The 18,195-nt window shown below is 50.3% G+C and overlaps 1 protein-coding gene across 1 annotated transcript; it reads left to right on the plus strand.

Annotated features, from left to right (window-relative positions):
- The first annotated feature begins 2,023 nt into the window (after window positions 1-2,023).
- LOC141750154 (BPI fold-containing family B member 4-like) lies at window positions 2,024-16,352 on the plus strand. Its single transcript, XM_074604805.1, has 18 exons — window positions 2,024-2,080; window positions 2,256-2,449; window positions 4,168-4,270; window positions 4,947-5,076; window positions 5,801-5,915; window positions 6,448-6,552; window positions 6,817-6,972; window positions 8,422-8,485; window positions 8,911-8,974; window positions 9,417-9,508; window positions 10,548-10,721; window positions 11,470-11,523; window positions 12,168-12,335; window positions 12,447-12,514; window positions 14,344-14,386; window positions 14,941-15,004; window positions 15,192-15,268; window positions 15,864-16,352. Exons 3-18 carry the CDS (start codon window positions 4,265-4,267, stop codon window positions 15,885-15,887), a joined length of 1,404 nt encoding a protein of 467 aa, XP_074460906.1. The 5' UTR covers window positions 2,024-2,080; window positions 2,256-2,449; window positions 4,168-4,264; the 3' UTR covers window positions 15,888-16,352.
- Window positions 16,353-18,195: the final 1,843 nt, after the last annotated feature.

Consider the following 18,195-nt stretch of genomic DNA (forward strand, 5'->3'; position numbering starts at 1 on the left):
GGAGGCTTGTGTTCTTCTCCCTGTTTTTCCTGCCTGTGCTCCCTGCGTGGCCCTTCCCTGAGATTATGTTTCTGTTTCTCGAGTTCCCTATGTAGGAAACTGCTCGGGTGAGCGATCAGACACAAGTGAAGCTGGAAAGGATGCTCTTGACGTCTGCCCACGCACAACACGCCTCAGCTCCCTGGTACGTGCGCTAAGCAGGAGTCCTGGGTCAGCGCGAGCCTGGGATCGATTTGGCAAGGCTTGCTGTTGTTTTAAAGAGTGATTGGTATTAATTAAGCTGCTCTGCCCTTGTGGGCTGTTGACAATGGAAGCTGCTAAACCAACTGTAAATCTGGCTGTGGGGATTGAGGGTTTCCGACAACCCTGGGATAAAGTCCAGTCCCAAAACTTGAGGGGGGTTTGATTCCTTCAGTTCTTACTAAAACCCTCCAGCTCCTTTCTAGGAGTTCTTAGTTCATGTTTTGACAAATCCTGTTGCTAGAAATTAGCTTTTGAGTCTGGCTCTGGGAGGATTTATTCATCCCAGACCAAGCAAGAACACAGGTGATTTTACAGAGACAGATGCTTCACTAACGCAGCGTTTCTGGTTCGCGTGATTCAGCGTGTTACACTGGGCCGGGGAGCTCAGAGAGAGGTTCCCTCCTTCCATTTCCCGGAGCAATTTCATAAATGGGAGCAGAAAAAAGAAATCTCCCCTGAGCAAGGCAGCTTGCAATGAGGCAGAGTGAATACAGCACCAAACGACACTTCTCCGTGCATTTCTTTTCCAGTCCCTGGACTGAATTGCCACTGACCAGCGCTATGTCCGAGGGGGAGAACCTACTGCAGCGCAAATCCAACCGTATCGCCATCATTGGCATGTTCCCCAGCAAAGTGACAGGTGGGGGAAACAGTTTATAAAGCTGAAATTCAGCTATTCAGAAACCAGGCTGGAAGTTCACAGCCCAGGTACAGTCAGCGGTTAAAACCGATTTCATTTTTTCCCCCCCCGTCCTTTCCCAGTTTTTGTTCTAATTTAGTTTGAGGTTTGCTGTGTCATTTTCCTGCCTGAGTGTGTTCTCCTTTCTCTTGAGCTGGCGGCTTCTTGTTGACATCAGTGAAGTTACTTTCCATTGACATTTGAACCGGGCAATTTCATTAATGTTCACAGCAGCCATTTGGAAGCAGTCCCTTACCACTAGGAAGTGTCCCTGCAAGAGAACAGCTGCGTATTTGTACAAGGCAGCTCCATCACAGGGTGCGATTCCCGCTACCAGATTTAGATTTTTCACCTCGAGAAACAGGATTCAGTTTATGTGTGTTCTTAATAAGGAGTTACTATTTGCCCACTAAAGAAGTTTTACAAGCTGAGGTTACTCTTCTTTCTCATTATTCGCCACATAACAGTGAAGGAATCTTGTGTTCCTGTAGCCTGCAAACCCCTGGAATGTATCAAACCAACCATTTGTCATAAAAGCGTGGTGGAGTTCTTCAAACCACGGTGGAAAAAGTTGGAATTTTTTTTTTTCTGTGTTGTTGCTCGGCATTTTAGTTTGAGACGTAACGCGGTTCTCCCAAGTTTTCCCTAAGCTTCTGTGGCTCTAAACATTAGAGGAAAAAAATATCAGTGAATTTAATAATATTTCATAAAAAACGTAGTATTTATTTACTTTAATATTACTCTTCTAAAGTTCTTGTTGCTGTTGAACCTGCCCTCTCTCCGAGCCGCGAGCTCGGGCAGTTCAGAATGCCAGAGGCTGCTCCGCAGCGTCTTTCTCTGCGGCTGTTCGTCTTTCCGTAAACCCTTCCACTTTCCGGCATTTGTGTTGTGATAATCTCTTCTAGCATTTCTTGCAATGCTTCATTTTAATATATATTCCCTTGTCGCTGCAGAACTGAATTCAACCTCCCGGTAAGTGATATCTAAATCACTGCTGCAAGGAGAGAATGAAATATAGGTGCGTGAGAGGGAGGCAAAGGATATGACTGAACAAGAAAAACTCGCACAGCAAGAAGAAATATCTACAGCGGCGTATAAAATGTGCTGCTTTCCTTACAGCTCCTGCTCGCCGCTGTTGGTACAATATGCGTGTGTCAGGTACGAACACAGATATCTGCCTCTTGCCATTTAACTGCGAGATGATCTGATTTGAGCGCGCCGTCGTGTTGTGCATATGCAACGACTCGGCTGTTCACTGCACACACGGTGGCACGTCTGAAGCCATTGGCAAATCTACTTTTGTACATGCTCAGTAGCTGCCTTTTGCCAGCAGCGATGTTCCTGGTGTGTGTACAAGGCCGGAGCAGAGCCTCCCGAACGCTTCACGGTGGACGTTTATGATGACCGCTTGGCCTCGTGCGTTTGGGTGAGGCTCTTTGCGAGGGACTAAAAAAGGAGAAACGTGGAGAGGTTGTCCCAGGCAGTAAAAGCACATGAGGGCAAGCAGCAGAGTCAGCAATAAAACCAGTAAGTGTAAATCGCCCTGAGACACCTGGGGAGAAAATGGGAAAAGCAGGACTAGAGCTGCTGGTGGGATGTGGGCACTGTGGTGTGCTGGAGGAGGGACCTGGGGGTCAGCTGCGGGAAGGACCACGCTTGCGTGGCTCTGCACGTTGCATCCCACCCCCACGAAGGGCCTCTGGGAGATGCCGGAGGTGACCTTGTGGTGGTGCTCCCTGTCTTTTCCTTGCCGAGCAGTCACCATCTCAGCGGGCAGCTGGGCTGCGCCTTCTGGTGGAGATGACTTTTGACTTCGCTCTGCTGCTCCAGCCTTCTCGGAGGGGCTAAATTCATTCCCAGTTTTTGTGACTAGCCTGTCATCGGCACACCACATCCAAGTCAGATTGAGTGTGTGTCAATTAAAACAAGAGCTCGTACAGTGTTTCCGTGATGGGGTTGCTTCATTGAGTCTGAGCCCTCGGAAGCACATGCTGAAGGACCTTCCTGCTCGGTGAGAGCACTTCGCTCTTACTGCAAGAAAACACCTTTCTGCGGTATCGAAGAGCATCTGAAGACTATTTTTGCTGCCTTCTGTATTCCCATGGGAAAGCTAGCCCAAAACTCGCTGTGGTGGTGGCAGCTTTCTCCGAACTTCAACTGTTCCTGTGCCAACTTTGTCCCTGAGCTGGAGCAGCTCTGCTCTCCTCTCCCTCCCCAGTATTTACCTCTCTCCTGTGTGTTTGCAGAGAGCGATTGTATCTCTGCTCCATCTTTGTTCCGCGAGGCCGAGCACGCCAGCCCCTCCCCGTTTTTTCAATCATCTCGGCAGCCCTTTGCTGCCCGGTTTCCGCCTGAGTCCGTCCCTGTTGAACATGGGTGACCAGACCCGAACAAAGTCCCCAGATAAGATCTTTCCAGGGCCCTGCACAATGGAAACTTCTGCGAAGCCCAGCCAAAGCATCCGCTGAGGGCTGAGATTTTCATCCCTGTGGGATGAGATTTTTCCTTTGAAATACGCGTTCCTGCTGCCCTCGGCTCATTCAGCTAGCATAAACGTTGCTCATTCAAAATAATATTTATCATTGGCTTTATACATTTCAAAACAACTTCTTCGTTTTTTACAGTCAATTCATGACACTCTTTGCAGATGCAACTGAAATCAATTTTGAAGCTTGGTCTTAACAAAGCCAATATTTATCAGGTTTCTGCAACCTCTCCGTGTTGCTTTTTGTCAAGAAAATCTTTTTCCAGCACTGCATTTGAAACAGGAATGAGCCTTTTAAGTCCCATAACTCCTCAGGAATTGGGAAAAGTAGGTAATTTCCTACTATAAGCCTCCCTGAATCCGTGCCCATGTGCTCCGTGCGCTGCCTTCCCGTACAGGCAGCCCCATCAGCCTCCTGTCAGGTTTAGATGCTTCAGTAGTTCTCATGATTCCCCAAAAAAGTTGGTTTCCTCAAAGGATGGGGATCCTCACTGGGGCCACCATGACGGGCCATCCTTTTAAAGACAGACTAGGAGGGGAAAAAGCGGCGCCTGAGTGATCCAGGCCATGAAGGGAAACGGCAACCGGTCAAGTCAGCAGTGACGTTACCTCGTATAAATCAAGAGAGGTGGCAGCGGGGTGTTGCTTGCAAAGAGCAAGAATGGAGAGGGATGCCTCCTCGTGAGACGTGGAGGTTGTGAGGAAAAGGTGTGTCTGGTTGGCTGCAGTTTTTATATAAGGGCAACTTCTTCCATCTCAGTTGCAGGGGGGAAAAAAAGGGAGGACGACGTAGAGTCTCAACGTCTTCCCGAAGAGCCTGAGCGGACCCGAGAGCCCTTCCCAGCTGGCTGCAGCTGATGCAGGTAATAACATCGTCTGTGCATCAAAGCCTCGGCTGGTGAAGACCGCATGGCGGCGCGGGGGCGTGCGTGGTAGCGGTGCCATCACGTTAGAGCTCTGGAAGGATGCGCGTAGTGCGCCTAGTGCTTGGCTTCGTCGGTGTGAGGTGTTGCTGTGCACCAAGCTCCTAACCATCTGCCTATATCTGTCATTTCAGAATTAAATTTATGTTAATAATTATTAAATTATAAATTTATACCTAGCTTATTCTTATCACTTGAGCTTTAGTTTATTGCTTTTGAAAGTTAGAAGAGCAAGAATCACCCTCAGATGCTTCCCTTGGCAAAGATCCTTACCAAAACGGGTGACATTTTTCATCTAAGGGATACAGAAATAACAGCAGCTTAAATATCGGTTCAGCAGAAAAGCAGTTTGGCTTTCTTTTGTGTGAACATGTAGAATATTTGGGCCAGTCATAAAGGACCAGGAAAGAGCTTTTATTGACCCACACTTGAAGTCCGTCCACGTGTGTGGATGTGAACAAGGTCCTGCTGCCCCAGGCTCAGACAGGGTCTGACTTGAGCTCGATAAAGAGCAGAGGAGGGATTTCTCGCTTGACCTCTTTACTCAGAAAGACACCGGGATCTCTTCCTGGAGGCTTTCCCCCCACACTTTTCACTCTGATGTCTCCCTTGCCAGCAGGGGAATCTTCTGGACATGACGATGTTGAAGCTGTTTGGAATCATCTTTTTCTGTAGCCTCCTCTCGCCCTCTCAAGAAGTCTTGTCCGGTCTGTCCTGCGCCGTCAGCCCAGGGGCAATGCAGAATGGTAACCAGAAAACATGAGTTATGTTTGTTTTGAAAGCTATGTGGGACCGTGACGTGGAGTAAAAGCTCCTGAGTGTCTTCATCTTTATTTTATAGTTCCTCAGGGCTGCAGACTTGGCTCAGAGCTTCTGACAGCCATTGCTGGGTTCATGGGTCAGGGAAATCTCTCTGCTCCAGAAGTGGGACGCATTTCAGCACCAAAGAGCCATACAGAATTTCAGGGCTAGATCTGGATTATTTCCTCTTTTTGTCTTCATTTCTCATTCCCATATTGGAGCAGCTGATACTTGGCCAACAACTGCTGTGAAGTTTAGCAGCTGTGTTAATATTTGCAATGCTCCAGCAAAAATAAGAGTCTTATTTCAAGTTGCTTCTATTAAAAACAAACAAACAAACAAACAAAACTCCTTTACAAATGGGAAGCAAGTTGTGAGCTGAAGCTGAGGGCAGTCGCTGTCATTTCTGGTAGTGGACAACCGCGCTGTAATCTTTAAATTGGAGGTTTGGGATGCTCTCCACTGCTACCCCTCCTGGTTAATTCACTCATGGCAGCTTTGATTTAGTGCCTTTTTTAAAATATGTGATTTGATCGCATGGAGGCAGCTTTATAAGGAGTCCTGGGGAGTGGTGGGGCTTTGTGTGGTGCTTTTGCCAGGACAGGTCTGACTGAGTGGAGAGAGGTCATTGCTGCAATTGCAGGGCCCTCACACAGGGATGTTTTCCAGTTCTCTCGGATGCCATAATTCAGAACGGGCTTCTCCAGCAGCACCTGCAGGGTCTCGTGCTCCCAAACATCGTGGGTGATGGGGGTCTGCTGAACTCTCCCACCAGCATCACTGGGTAAGTGGGGAAGCGAGGGCTTCTCTGTGAGCGCACCTTCACCATCAATTCCGAAGCAACAAAAGCTGAGCTGCAGCTGGCACGATTGGCTCAAGTAGTTATCCTCGTTTTATTTTGGTCCTGAAATTCTGACCCGATAAAAAGTTTTCTGTGTGGTAGCAAGGTGGATGAGGAAGTGCACTGCAGGTTATGCATGCAGATGCGGAACGATGGTGCTGATGCCGCTGTTGGTATCTGAGATGCTTGACAGCGCTGAGAGAGAGAGGAAGGTGCCAGGGAGAGAAAAAGTTGACTGCTCTATAAAGGTGGAAGCAGTCAACATCCACCCCAGTCTGATTCTAGGTTGCCTTCTTTTGGGTTTCAGCTGCAGACCCTGTCTCATCCTGGAGCTGGTATCTCTTGCTCATAGCACTCGTGCCTTCAGCTGGAGGTGGCCGTGGTGATGTGGGTGCTGTAGGTTCCCCAGTGCATATAGCTGCTCAGCTGTTAGAAGATGCCTTTAATTCGTGCCAGCTTTTGCTGTTGTTTGCAGACTGCACCTTGTCAAGAGTCAGCTCCCCAAGCTGTCGGTGGTGCTGCTGCCGGGAATCGGGGTCCAGCTGACCATCGCCGCAAAGCTGGAGCTCAGCGGCAACTGGTGAGTGTGGTGTTCGTGGTCACCATTAAGGGAAAACCCGATCCCTGGGCTTCCTGCTCTGTGGACGTTTTGCACCTTTCATGGTTTTCTAGGTGTTTCTTACCTATAATAAAGTCACAGAGCAGAACAGGCACCAAAAGATGGCTTGTGGCATTTGTAATGAATGGCGGGAGGTGGAGGTGCATTTTGTTGCTGCTGGCTTTGCTGATTTCTCTGGTTAGAGGCTGAGAGATTAAATCTGTTCAACCCGTTTACTTTTTTCAGCTTGGTTGGCCTCCTTTCAGATCTAATTGATATCTTAGTGGATGTGAACATTACTGCAAACGTTAAATGCACGAATTTTGAATCGGGCACAGTCCAGGTTGTCATTGAAGACTGCCTCTGCATTCTTGGTGCCATAAAGATCAAGATCCTTTCTGGGTAAGTGCCTGGGGATTTCTGTGTTCCATTGCGTGCAATCCTCTCCTCTTTATCCAATGATCTAGACAGTCTGACGGGACACAGACGGCGCTCAGCTGATACAGAGCCAGGCCTCAGGGAAGTATTTTCTTTCCCATTGCCAAAGTCAGTTGCATCAGTGGAACTGGCAAAAAATTTGGTTGTTGGAAGAGGAGGGTTAATTTGCCCTGTTTTGCTCAGGGAAATTTTAAGATTTGAAGTCTGAGGTTTGGTACCCCTTCCGGTGCGCTTTCTTTAGACTTAGCTCGTGAATTGAAGGGTAGGAATAACAGGGCAGGGAGTGTTCCAGGAGAACAGCACCATTGCTTGGCCTGGTTTTATACTCTGCCTTTGGCTGCCGTCGCAGAACGATGCTGGGCATATGGACTTTTTGGTCTGACCGCTGTGAATGTGTGTAATTCCATGCAAATGTCTCATCTCTTGCTCAGTCTTATTAAATATAAATACTTGGCAGAAAGGATTTGCTGACTTCATGTATTGATGAATGCAAGAGTAAATTGATCATGGGAAATATTTTCTTTTATTGCTTTTGAATTACTCACTTTTCAGGTTCATTGAATTTCTCCTAATTAATTTTTGCATTATGCATTATATTTCAATCAGTGCAGCAGTTAGTTTGAAAGAGACTGTGTAAGTGAACAGAGAAACATGACTCATCCACTCTGGGGGTCATATTTTAAGTTTCAGATGGATTAAAGTGATGGCGTGCAGGAAATGAGCTCCCTGTGGGGTAAGGGGGAATGTGGATGTATGTGATTGGCTTCACAGCAGTTCCTCAGATGTGTCTATAGGCAGAACTTGGGCATAAATAACGAGATGCATTATGAATTCCTGCTGTCTGTGGCTTGCCGAGTGTGCTGCTGCATGTTCTAACTCAATAGTCCAGATATATATTGATTATCAAAAGGAAATGGCTCTGCACCGCCTGCAGGCATCGCACATCCCGGAGCGCTCTATTTAGCAGCAGTGTCGAAAGGTTACACAGCAGATTTCTCCTCTAGTTATTCCACGTGTAAATAGTTTGTTTTCCGTAACTAACATGGAGATACTTCATAACAGCTCCGCCTTCCCTTAACTACAGCGCTGATTTAAATACCGGTGGGAGACAACCACACTCAGGTTACACCGCGAGAGGCTCACTCCTTTCCTGCCGTGATGCCGGCACACCCCGCGTGCTGAAACCTTCACTTCTCAGAAATTAGCCCAATTCTCCCCTCGGTGGGGCGGGCAGCTCGTTGCCCTCCCTACCTTCTGCACAACCCCTGCTCTTGCCAGCAGTAGCTGCAGCAGTGTCACTGAAGCGACGACTGACGTAGTAGCGTGTAAAATGAAGGCTGGAACATCCTTTGGTCTCCTATCCTGGAGCTGTGTCTGTAGTGACTGGAATTTTTTTTTTTTTCTCCTTTCCAGCTTACTGTCCCTATCAGTAAATGAGATAGTGCTTAACCAGCTGAGAGCAACTCTGCCCGGTTTGGTAAGCCTGAATACTGCCCTTCTTTCTCAGCTGAAACGCTGAAATATGAGGAACAGCATGTTATCAGGTCACAGCAAACTGCGCCGTCTTTCTGTCTTGCTTTCCCACATCACTGGCACGCGTCGCTCCGCAGGGATGCCCGTGGCCAGCCTGGCTGCTGCCGGCATGTTTCCGCCCGCAGGGCGATGCCTGAAATATTCCCCGGATCAAAGCAGTCCCCTTTGGTGCGGTACCACGGCTCCAGGGATGCTCCACTCCTCCCAGGTCCTTCACGGCATCCCAGCTGCTGCCTAATGCCACGCCGGGCTTTTTTCCCTAGGGATTTAGATGAAAAGGAGTGGGTCTGGTCAGGCTGCAGGGTGGTGGCTCCCTGCAGTGGGGTGGTGCGGGGGGTCGAGCAGTTGCATTTGTGCTTTGTGTTGCAGCTGTGTCCGGTAGTTGATATTGTCATCAACCTTGTGAACATCCAGCTCATGGGCACTCTCAACGGTACGTTTCCTTTGGAGCATCAGGGGCTGCTTCCCCGTGTTCCCTGCAGTCCTGCAGTGGGAAATGCCCTTTCCCATGTCTAATCCATAAGTGCATCAGGAGCTGCACCTCTGCAGAGCTGTTGATGAACCTTGAATTCACACCCGAGCAGTCGAAATGAACTGCTCGTGCCTTGGCCCTCCTTATGCCACTCTTATACATCACCCTTGGATTTAGCTTATTATAGTTGATGCTCTTTTTGGGCTATATTCTAAAGGCAGATCCCACCAGGCTGAATTAGGGGATGTTTTGAGCAGCAGTGAGCATCCCACAGAAGTGAAGCAAATGCTCAGGCCGTGGTTTGTGGGTGTGAGGTCTGGCTGGGGGCCTGCAGGGTCAGGGGAGGAGTTTGTGTTGCTGCTTATTTCCTGATGTTGTAACGATCTTTTTTTCCCCTGTGAAGCGGTGATCCCAGTCGGTACGGCAGGGACGATTCACTACCAGCTGGCCAGCCTCCCGTTTACCTCTGGCTTGTTCCTTGGGTTGGATTTAGACGTAAGTTAACGCTGGGTAATGAGACCCTGCGAGCGTGTCTGCGGCGTGATGCTTTTCAGACCGTTCACCTCATCCCATGGGAGCAGTTTTCTTCTTCCAGCACAACCACATGGAGGAGCTGGGCTAATGACTAGTTCTGGAAACGCTAGCTAAACGTTTAGATCCTTCTTCAACTCACCACTAAGTGAGCGTGGGTACTTTTCTTCAAGCCCTCTTTTCCTCTGTTTGCCAACTCATCCTGAGACTGCCCGTCTGCTCTTTGTAACTGTTGGGACACGAGCGGTTTTCATCCTCGCCCTGCCTGCAGAGAGGGGTGTTACGGCATTTTGCCTTCGCTATTCAGTCTCCGTGGTGGGTGAATGCTAAACCAAGGAAATGGGTGTATTTTTTACTTCTGTCTCACTGGGGGGAGAAAAAAGACAAAAACAGCAAAAACCAAGTGGTACTCTCAAAGAAGAGAGCCTAAATAAAAGGAAGTGGCTAGTGAGAAGCAACTGGGACATAAGCAATAAAGAAGAGCGAGGGCTAATAACTAACACCGCAGTCTGTACGATCAGCGCTGTTGCTTTTGCGTTGGTGCAGATACTTCATCGGGATTAGCCTTTGCACCCCCCACCCCCCGGGGCTCAGAGCTGGGTCAGAGCGAGTAGATGGTATCGGTGCAAGATTGTTGTGGAGTGGGAGAGCGGCTCACGCCTGGCTGGGCGCTGGAAGGAGGGAAGGCAGCGCTGGGACCGCCGGGCTGGCAGCACCTTCACCGCTCCTTTCCTCTCGGAGTGAAATCTCAAGGATGAACTGAAGCAGCAAGTTGTGATTTGGAGAGCGCGTTATTAGCTAAGAAAGCCTCAGTTATGCACTCTGGCCTTTATCAGCTCCTTTTGTCTATTAAATATAGAGGGAATTGCTCTGAGTCCGAAGCTGCTGGCGAGAGGAGGGCTGTTTCAGCTGGCACAGACCCCGCGCGCTCAGTCTGGAGGATCTGGGCACGTCTCGTGCCTTTGAAGGGTCGGTTTAACCTCCGCGTCGCCTCTCTTCGCAGGGTGCAGTGAAGCAGGTGGGAGGCAGCATCATCCCCCATGACTCGTCTGCCTCTGCTTTGCCTCCGCTGCTGGACAAGCTTCTGGTCTTGGGACTGCGCCAGAGCTTTCTCAATGCGGTCCTGTCCCTCCTGATCCAGATACCTCCACAGACCTTCACCTGCACGCCAGAAGTCGTGAGTGTAGCAGCACCTCTATTCCGTGCCAGGGGAGGTGACAAGGGACACCTGTCAGCCCGGGGAGCAGACTGTGCCATGGCGTTCACCGCATGCGTACACTCAGCCCACAGCCGGTCTGGGGTCTGCGTGCGCCTGTGCTCACTTGCACAAGCCCCTGCGCTGCCTCCTTACTGCTCTTTTCAGAAAGCCGTAGTAGCACGTGCAACGACCGGCCGTCCTTGTTTCTGTATGGGCACCCCCAGAGATACCTGTTGAAACCAGTTGTGTACTGGTTATGCCGTGGACTCCTGGGGGTCTGCAATGCATTTCAAGGAGTCTGCGAAATGTCACTGGGAAAAGCAACTTCATTTACGCAACGCAATTGTGTAGGCGTGTGCAGCTTCTGTACTTCCAATCTGTGTTTCCACTGGGAAATGTTAGGGGTCTACACACTGGCAAATGTTGAACGCCTCTGGGTTACATCTCCTTCCGCGGCTGGTTGCCCTCACCTTAACAACTGACCGGGAATCGCTGAGGGGAGCAATGGAGATGGCGGAGGGCTTGGGGTGCTGCTGTAACATAGGTCTGCATGTGACTGAGCTGCCCGGGGCTTCCCTGGGGACAGAGAGTGAATGAGGGCTTGGGGACTGGCCCCAGCAGGGGGAATAAGCTGCCTGGGAACAGGGACACAAGTGGGAGAGGGGTGACCCCGGCAGGACAGGTGTTACTGAAATCGGCTGGAGAGCTTGTGCTTTTGTTCCAACAGTTCTCCGGTGCCAGCCGTCTGCAAGAAGCCATCACAACCCTCGTTCCTGCTGGGGTGAGTAACTTTTGCTGGCGTGAGGATTTGTGTAAACCTCGCCAGGTCTGAGGCCATCCAAGTGATGCATCTGGATGTGCTTGCATGCTGCTGCCAAAGGTATCTGTCTTCTGCTCCCCTCCCCTTGACCATGCTGAGCACGCACCACGGCCGAGCCGTGCCAGCATAGCTCGAGGCTGCCCTGCTGCCCGACTGGCTGATGGGAGCAGGTGAAGGGACCGGAGTTTTGTGCCCAGCCTCTGCGCGATGGCCGCTCTCCTGTCTGCCATCGGCTGTAGCCAACCATCTCCCTCTCCCTAAGCAGGGGAACACCGTCTCTTGCAGCTCACAGCCATTGACAGAAAGAACTGATAAATGTCTGGCATCCCCTGTTTCCTGGGCACCATGGGCACCCCCCTATGGCCACAGCCCCCTTAGTGTCCACCTTTGCTTCCTCAGCCCCATAGTGCCCGCAGCAAGGAGTGCCAACCCATGCTGCCGGGCATATTTGCTCTGTAAATTTGGCTTGTCCAAGGTCTGTGTGACCTTGAGGGCAGCCTACAGAGTCACGGGGCTGGGAGAGTCCACCAGAGGACTGCTGGGCCCCTGCCTAGCCAGTGTGTGGGGTGCGGGTAGCCACCTCCATGTGTCCCCCGTTCCCACAGTGCTCCGCCTGCCGTGGGACCAGTCCTCTGAGCGTTAAGCTAACGTTGTCTGGGAACCCGCTTATCCTCTTGGAAGAAAACAAAGCCACTGTCGAGCTTTCGGTCATGATTCAGGTGTTCGTTCAGCATTTAGATGGACCCATCCTCAACCTCCTCCTGCTGAAGGCCGTAAGTGTGGATGTAAAGACCTCAAACTGGTGAAGTGTGAGGCCGGTCGAGTGACTGGCATGTGGAATGGGGACGTCTCCGTGGGCTGATCCTCTCCCTGTCTGCTTGCAGGACCTCGGTCTAAACGCCCAGGTGTCTATCGGTGGAAGCAGGCTGGTGCTGGGGTTGTCCCTGGGCAGGTAGGCTGTGCCCACAGCGGCTGCGTTGCGGGGCTCAAAGCAAAGCCTGCTGCAATGCCCCAGCCTGCTCGCTCCCCTCACACAGCCCTGGCTGTCTGGCCGTGCTGGGAAACTCCGGCTTTCCTGGAGCTCAGGGTACAGGTTCAGTTTTCTGGGAAGCAGTGGCCAGAAGAGAGCAGGACAGCAGGAAGGGCAGTGAAGCTGGTGAAGGGTCTCGGGCACAAGCCTTATGAGGAGCTGCTGAGGGAGCTGGGGGTGTTCAGCCTGGAGGAAAGGAGGCTGAGGGGAGACCTTATCGCTCTCTACAACCGCCTGAAAGGAGGGTGTAGCAAGGGGGGTGTTGGTCTCTTCTCACAAGGAACAGGCGATAGGACAAGAAGAAATGGCCCCAGGTTGCACCAGGGGAGGTTTAGATTGGGTATTAGGAAAAGTTTCCCCACCAAAAGGGTTGTCAAGCATTGTAACAGGCTGCCCAGGGAAGTGGTAGGGTCGCCATCCCTGGAGGTGTTTAAAAGACAGGCAGATGTTGCGCTGAGGGATATGGTTTAGTGGTAACTTGGCAGTGTTGGGTTAATGGTTGGACTTGATGATCTTAGAAGATCTCTTCCAACCAAAACGATTCAATGATTCTATGAGAAGGGCTGCAATTCATCAGGGATGCTCCAAGCGCTGTGACAGCGTGTCCCCCAGTGAGGCAGCGCTGCTGGAGCTGCCTGGACTCCAGCAGAAGGGACGGGAGCGCTGCACAAACACGGCTGTGACAAAGCCGGGCAGTGCTGCCCTCTTACAGGCTGGTGACATTCTCTGCATTGCAACGTTACCTCTGGAGCCGCTAACTGATGCGTTTCCCAGTGCCTGTAAAATAGACACTGCATTTCCCGCGTCTGAGAATTTCATGCCTGGCTGGTGGCACGAGGTGGACAGGTATCGCTGACTTTCAGGAAACATCACAGCAGCTGGAAAGTTTTAGGAGACCGGAGGAAAAGTCTCTGTCAGTTTTACAACAAGGAGAAATGAGTTAACCTGAATAATTGTAAGACTGTCAGCTTGACTTTGATCCTGGGCAGTAGTTTGAAATGTCTGATATTGGACATGAGTGATAAAGGAGTAAAGGGAAGTACTGTCATTAATGCCAGTCGAGGTATGATTAAAGATTGGAAAGCATTTCTCATAGTGTGAGGTTTGAGGATTTCAAGCCATTTAGCTTGTCAAAGAGCTAGATTTAGAAGCAACATTGGCATAGCTTGTATGCGGCGATATGGAGAATAGAAATGCATCAAAGGGCTTTTAATTCAATAGACAAAGATATAGCAAGATTCAATAGAAGTAGAAAAGAGAAATTCAAAGTGGAAATAAAGCATACGTTTTAGCTATGGAGATAGTTGTGTGATCGCAATGATAGATTAGGAGCTGTAGCAAATTCTCCAGAGCTCATGATCTTTAAATCCAGCCTGGATGCTGTTTCTAGAAGCTCTGCTCTCAGCTGAACGGGAGCCGACTCCTTTCCTAAGGTGAATAACTACCTGGGCACGGGGGAGGGAAGGGGAAGCCAGGAGCTAGCGCGTGCCCTGTTGCAGTGCCGCTTCATTTAAAAGTAAACAATTAGCTTAAGCTTCTATTTTCCTATTTTCTCGTTTCTCTTGCAAGCGTGGCAGCCTGCTTTTTGTGTTACAATAAAGCGATGCCGTTACGGTCCTCCCGACGATGCCTCACAGGGATGCTTTGCCCGTGGGCTAATTAGCGCTGCTCTAGGAGGCGGCAGGGGTCTCACGACAGGGGTCTGTGAGCTCTTGGTGCCTGACGTCCTGTTCGCTTTCCTTTCCCTGCAGCATTTCCCTCTCCTTGGAGTCTTCCGATGTTGGCATCAGTAGCGTAAGTCTCTCCTACCAGTCTGGGCTTTACGAGGTGCATGGAGTGGCCGAGCGCTGTGCCCTGTGGCTCTGGGGAGGGAGGGAGACACGCGGTCGCTGTGTGAGGCTGTTACCGTGTCCTGGCTGTGATGGATTACACCCGTTGATGGGTCTTAGTTGTTAGCTGCTCTACTTCGTAGGTCATAGCAATTCTTCTTTTGCTGCTTTGTTTTTTGTTTTTTCTTTTTTTTCTTTCTTCTGCCTTTTCTAATAATGCAAATGTAAAGCCCGGAGTCTGCTTGTTTATTCACCCCTGCTTTGGCAAAGCTTGCGCGGAGCTCTGGCAGGAGTTTTGCCTGGTAGAAGGTTTCCCAAAGGAAGCACCAAAGACAAATCGAGGAAGAAAAGTAGATTTGCTTTGAAGAAAAGAGGGTCTATTTATTCTTTTCCCACGTCAGTGGGAAGTGATTTCCAGTCCCCAGCACTGGCTGCCTTCCAGCCGCGGCGCTGGGCTGTGCTTGCTGCTCTCGGGAGCCTGGCAGCGCCGCTCACGCGCTTGTTCCCTCTCTGCTTCAGATCTCCGACTTGAAGCCACACTGCAGCAGTCTGCTGGCGGAAACCTTTCTGCCCCTTGTCAATGGTAAGGTGATGCGGAGAGCTGTAGCATTGGGAGTGCTTTGATTGAGGAGGGGTGAGGGATACGTGTGCGTGGTTGAAAGCTGCAGCAGGAGAGATGGAGCCATTAAAGGTCTGCGGTCCCCATTTTGAGGCTGTAGTTAAAAAGTCCTAACGTTGCTCTTACACCATCCACTGTCTGTCCCCTGCAGGTGCTCTGGGCATCGGGATCCCTCTGCCAAACGTGCTGGGCATTCCCTTAATAAAGGTGGATGTTCAGATATTCGCGGTAAGTGTCCAGAAAGGCTATTTTCTCCTGCCAAGGCGGGTCACTGGGGCTGTTTCTAGCAGCTGCCTCCTGTAACAGGACCCTGCCAGTGACGGTTTAGTGTGCAAGAGCTGTAAAATCTTAAAATCTTTAAGCCTTGAAAGGCCAGAAAGGGTTGCTCAGTCTGACCTCCTTCAGGTCAGAAAATGCTGCCCAAGTACTTCATGTCCACGAGTATCATCAAACCAGGCACGCAGTGAGTGATGTTGCTGGTTCCCCCGGCCAGGCTGCCTTTCCTTTCCGCAGAACTCCGTGAGAGCAGCTCTGATGTGGGTCCAGAGGGTCCGGAAAGCCCTTTTGAGTGTCACCATTCAAAGTGTTGTGTCTTGAATCGCACCAAATTCCAGCCCTGTGCATCCTGGAGATGTCCCAGAGGAGCTGGAATATTCTCTGACGCTTCCCAAAGTGTACCGTGCCCCCCTTATTACAAACGTAACGTGAGGTTTTTTTCCAAGAAGGTTTTCTGTCCTCTGTGTGTTGCTGACAAGCTGTTGTGAACCGGCATCCCTTCAAGTTAGGAAATAACATGGATGTGTTGTTCCTTGCACTTCTTCAGGGCCTGCTGGTGATTCTTGTGTGAGCCGGGGAGCGCAAGGCATGGAGAGGTCTCTCTGGGCAGAGAAAGAGCAAGAAAGACCAGCGAAGACAGAGCACCGAGACCAGAATTATCTACTTTTCTTTTCTAAACTTGATTCAAGATTCTTGATAACGTTTAAGACACTTTCAAGTTAATTGGCTCCTGTGAGTACTAAGATACTTGCATAAGCCAAAAACTGATAGGCAGCTCTGTGTACACATATTTATTTAGAGAAATTAGCATGATTTTGGGGTCACGGTTACGGCAGTTGGATGTGATGCTGCACTGGAATTGCTAAATTTCTTCTGAGAGAAAATTGTTCTTGATATAATGGAAAAGTGAACTTGTCGCGTGTGGCTTTCTAAGTAAATGTCACCATCCACGTTCAGAAGGGTATGGAGTGCTGAGCAGGACCTCAGGATACGTTTGTCACTTAACTCTTTTAATAAACATTCCTTTAGTGCTTGGAGCAGGGCTCTGGTTTCTGGTGCTTCTCAAGGAGAGGATCTGTCCTGCCTCCTGCTGTGGGATCTGGTTCCTTTGTGACAACTGATACTTTGGGTTTTGGTTCAAAAACTTCTTCCACTCAAACTTCCTGAGGAAAAAAATCCGCTTAGATATTCAGTGGCTACTCCTGGCTAGGGTAGCCCACTGACCAAATGCTAGCCCACAAGCAGAAATCAGACTGAAATTGAATTTCCAAAGGTCACAAAGCATTTCCTAATAGAATCTGAAGAGAAAACCTCATTACTGGAGAATTGAGAAGTCTGGTAACATCGAGCACACCCATCTGCCTGCAGTAGTCCGTGTCTGGCTGATACTAGCGTCAGTTGGTCTCGGTACGTCCCAGTGTCATGGTTTCAGCTGGGATGGAGTTAACTCCCTTGCTAGCAGCTGGGGTAGTGCTGTGTGTTGGATTTGGGGTGAAAAATGCTGTTGATAGTGCACTAATGGTTTTGGTTGTTGCTGAGCACTCAAGGCTTTTCTGCCCCTCCCTATTGCCCTGCCAGCGAGCAGGCGGGGGGACACGAGAAGGTGGGAGGGGGCACAGCTGGGACGACCGATCCCAACCCACCAAGGGGATATTCCGTGCCATATAGCGTCGTGCTCAGTGTATAAAGCTGGGGGAAGAAGAAGGAAGCGGGGCGGGGGGGACACATTCAGAGTGATGGCGTTTGTCTTCCCAAGTAACCGTTACATCCTATGGAGCCCTGCTGTCCCGGGGATGGCTGAACTCTGCCTGACGGCGGGAAGCAGGGAACGAATCCCTTGGTTTGCTTTGCTTGTGCGTGGCTCTTGCTCTACCTATTCAACTGTCTCTATCTCAACCCATGAGTTTTTCCTCACTTTTACTCTTCTGATTCTCCCCCTCCTCACAACCGGAGGGGGAGCGAGCGGCTGCGTGGTTCTGGCTGCCAGCTGGGGTTAAACCACGACACCCAGGGAGAAGAATTCAGGCATTTTTGATTTCAGAAAAACAAGTGATTCCTGGTAAAAAAAAAAAACCAACAGATAAATCTGAGGTCTTAAATGGCCTCTCAAGCACCTGTTTTTCCCAGCACTAGATGTTATTACTGGTGTGTTATTTATTGCTAGTGTCCCCAAAGCAATTGGCAATATGTCACTGTTAAAGCATGGGTGATGCGCGGAAGAAGCCTGGCACTGATCAGATAAAGGACGGGGGCAATATCCTGTTCCACATTTCCGCCTAAAGGCAAGAATAGTTCAATATCTGCCGGGCCGAAGACCTTGGTTATTGCATTGGTTCCCAGCATCACAGGGAGATGTTGCAGAGGAATCGCCAAACACAGCAGGGGACATGCTGGACCCCTCGGCAGTCCCGGTTCATGCAAACTGCCCGTAGCTTCTCCCATGCTGGGCCAAATGGTGTTGTGCACCGTCATCGCGTGGGCTGGCACGGCTTGTGTCACTGCAGGGGGGTTTTGGGTAGGTTGAAGTACACGGTAGCACTGGAGATGCCGGTATGCCCACGGCGCTGTCAGAGCGGGGTTTGGGGGGCCCCGTTGCCCGGTGGGCAGGATGAGCAGCCCCTGCGGACCTGCGCTGGCAGCTGCTTTGTGCCGTCCCAGGGTTACCAGCTTGATGGGGCTTGGCTTCTCCATCCACCCTTTTTGCCCGCAGGTTGGCATAACGGGCTTTGTTTGCACAAGGTTTTGTTCTGTTTCCTGAGCAAACACCTTTTGTACGGTGAGTAAAGTTTAGCAGGCTTTTTTTTGCACACTCTTTTGGCCAGCACTCCTGCGTGCATCCTGATTTGCTGGGGGGTGGAATTAATTTTTGCTGGCACACC

This window comes from Larus michahellis, chromosome 12 (genome assembly GCF_964199755.1).
Source record: "Larus michahellis chromosome 12, bLarMic1.1, whole genome shotgun sequence".
Lineage (NCBI taxonomy): Eukaryota > Metazoa > Chordata > Aves > Charadriiformes > Laridae > Larus > Larus michahellis.

Excerpts from the sequence above, each read along its gene's own strand:
- LOC141750154 (XM_074604805.1), top strand. Across the intron at positions 8,486-8,910 it reads GAGCAACTCTGCCCGGTTTG|CTGTGTCCGGTAGTTGATAT; the intron begins GTAAGCCTGAAT and ends TTTGTGTTGCAG. Across the intron at positions 10,722-11,469 it reads TCACCTGCACGCCAGAAGTC|TTCTCCGGTGCCAGCCGTCT; the intron begins GTGAGTGTAGCA and ends TTGTTCCAACAG.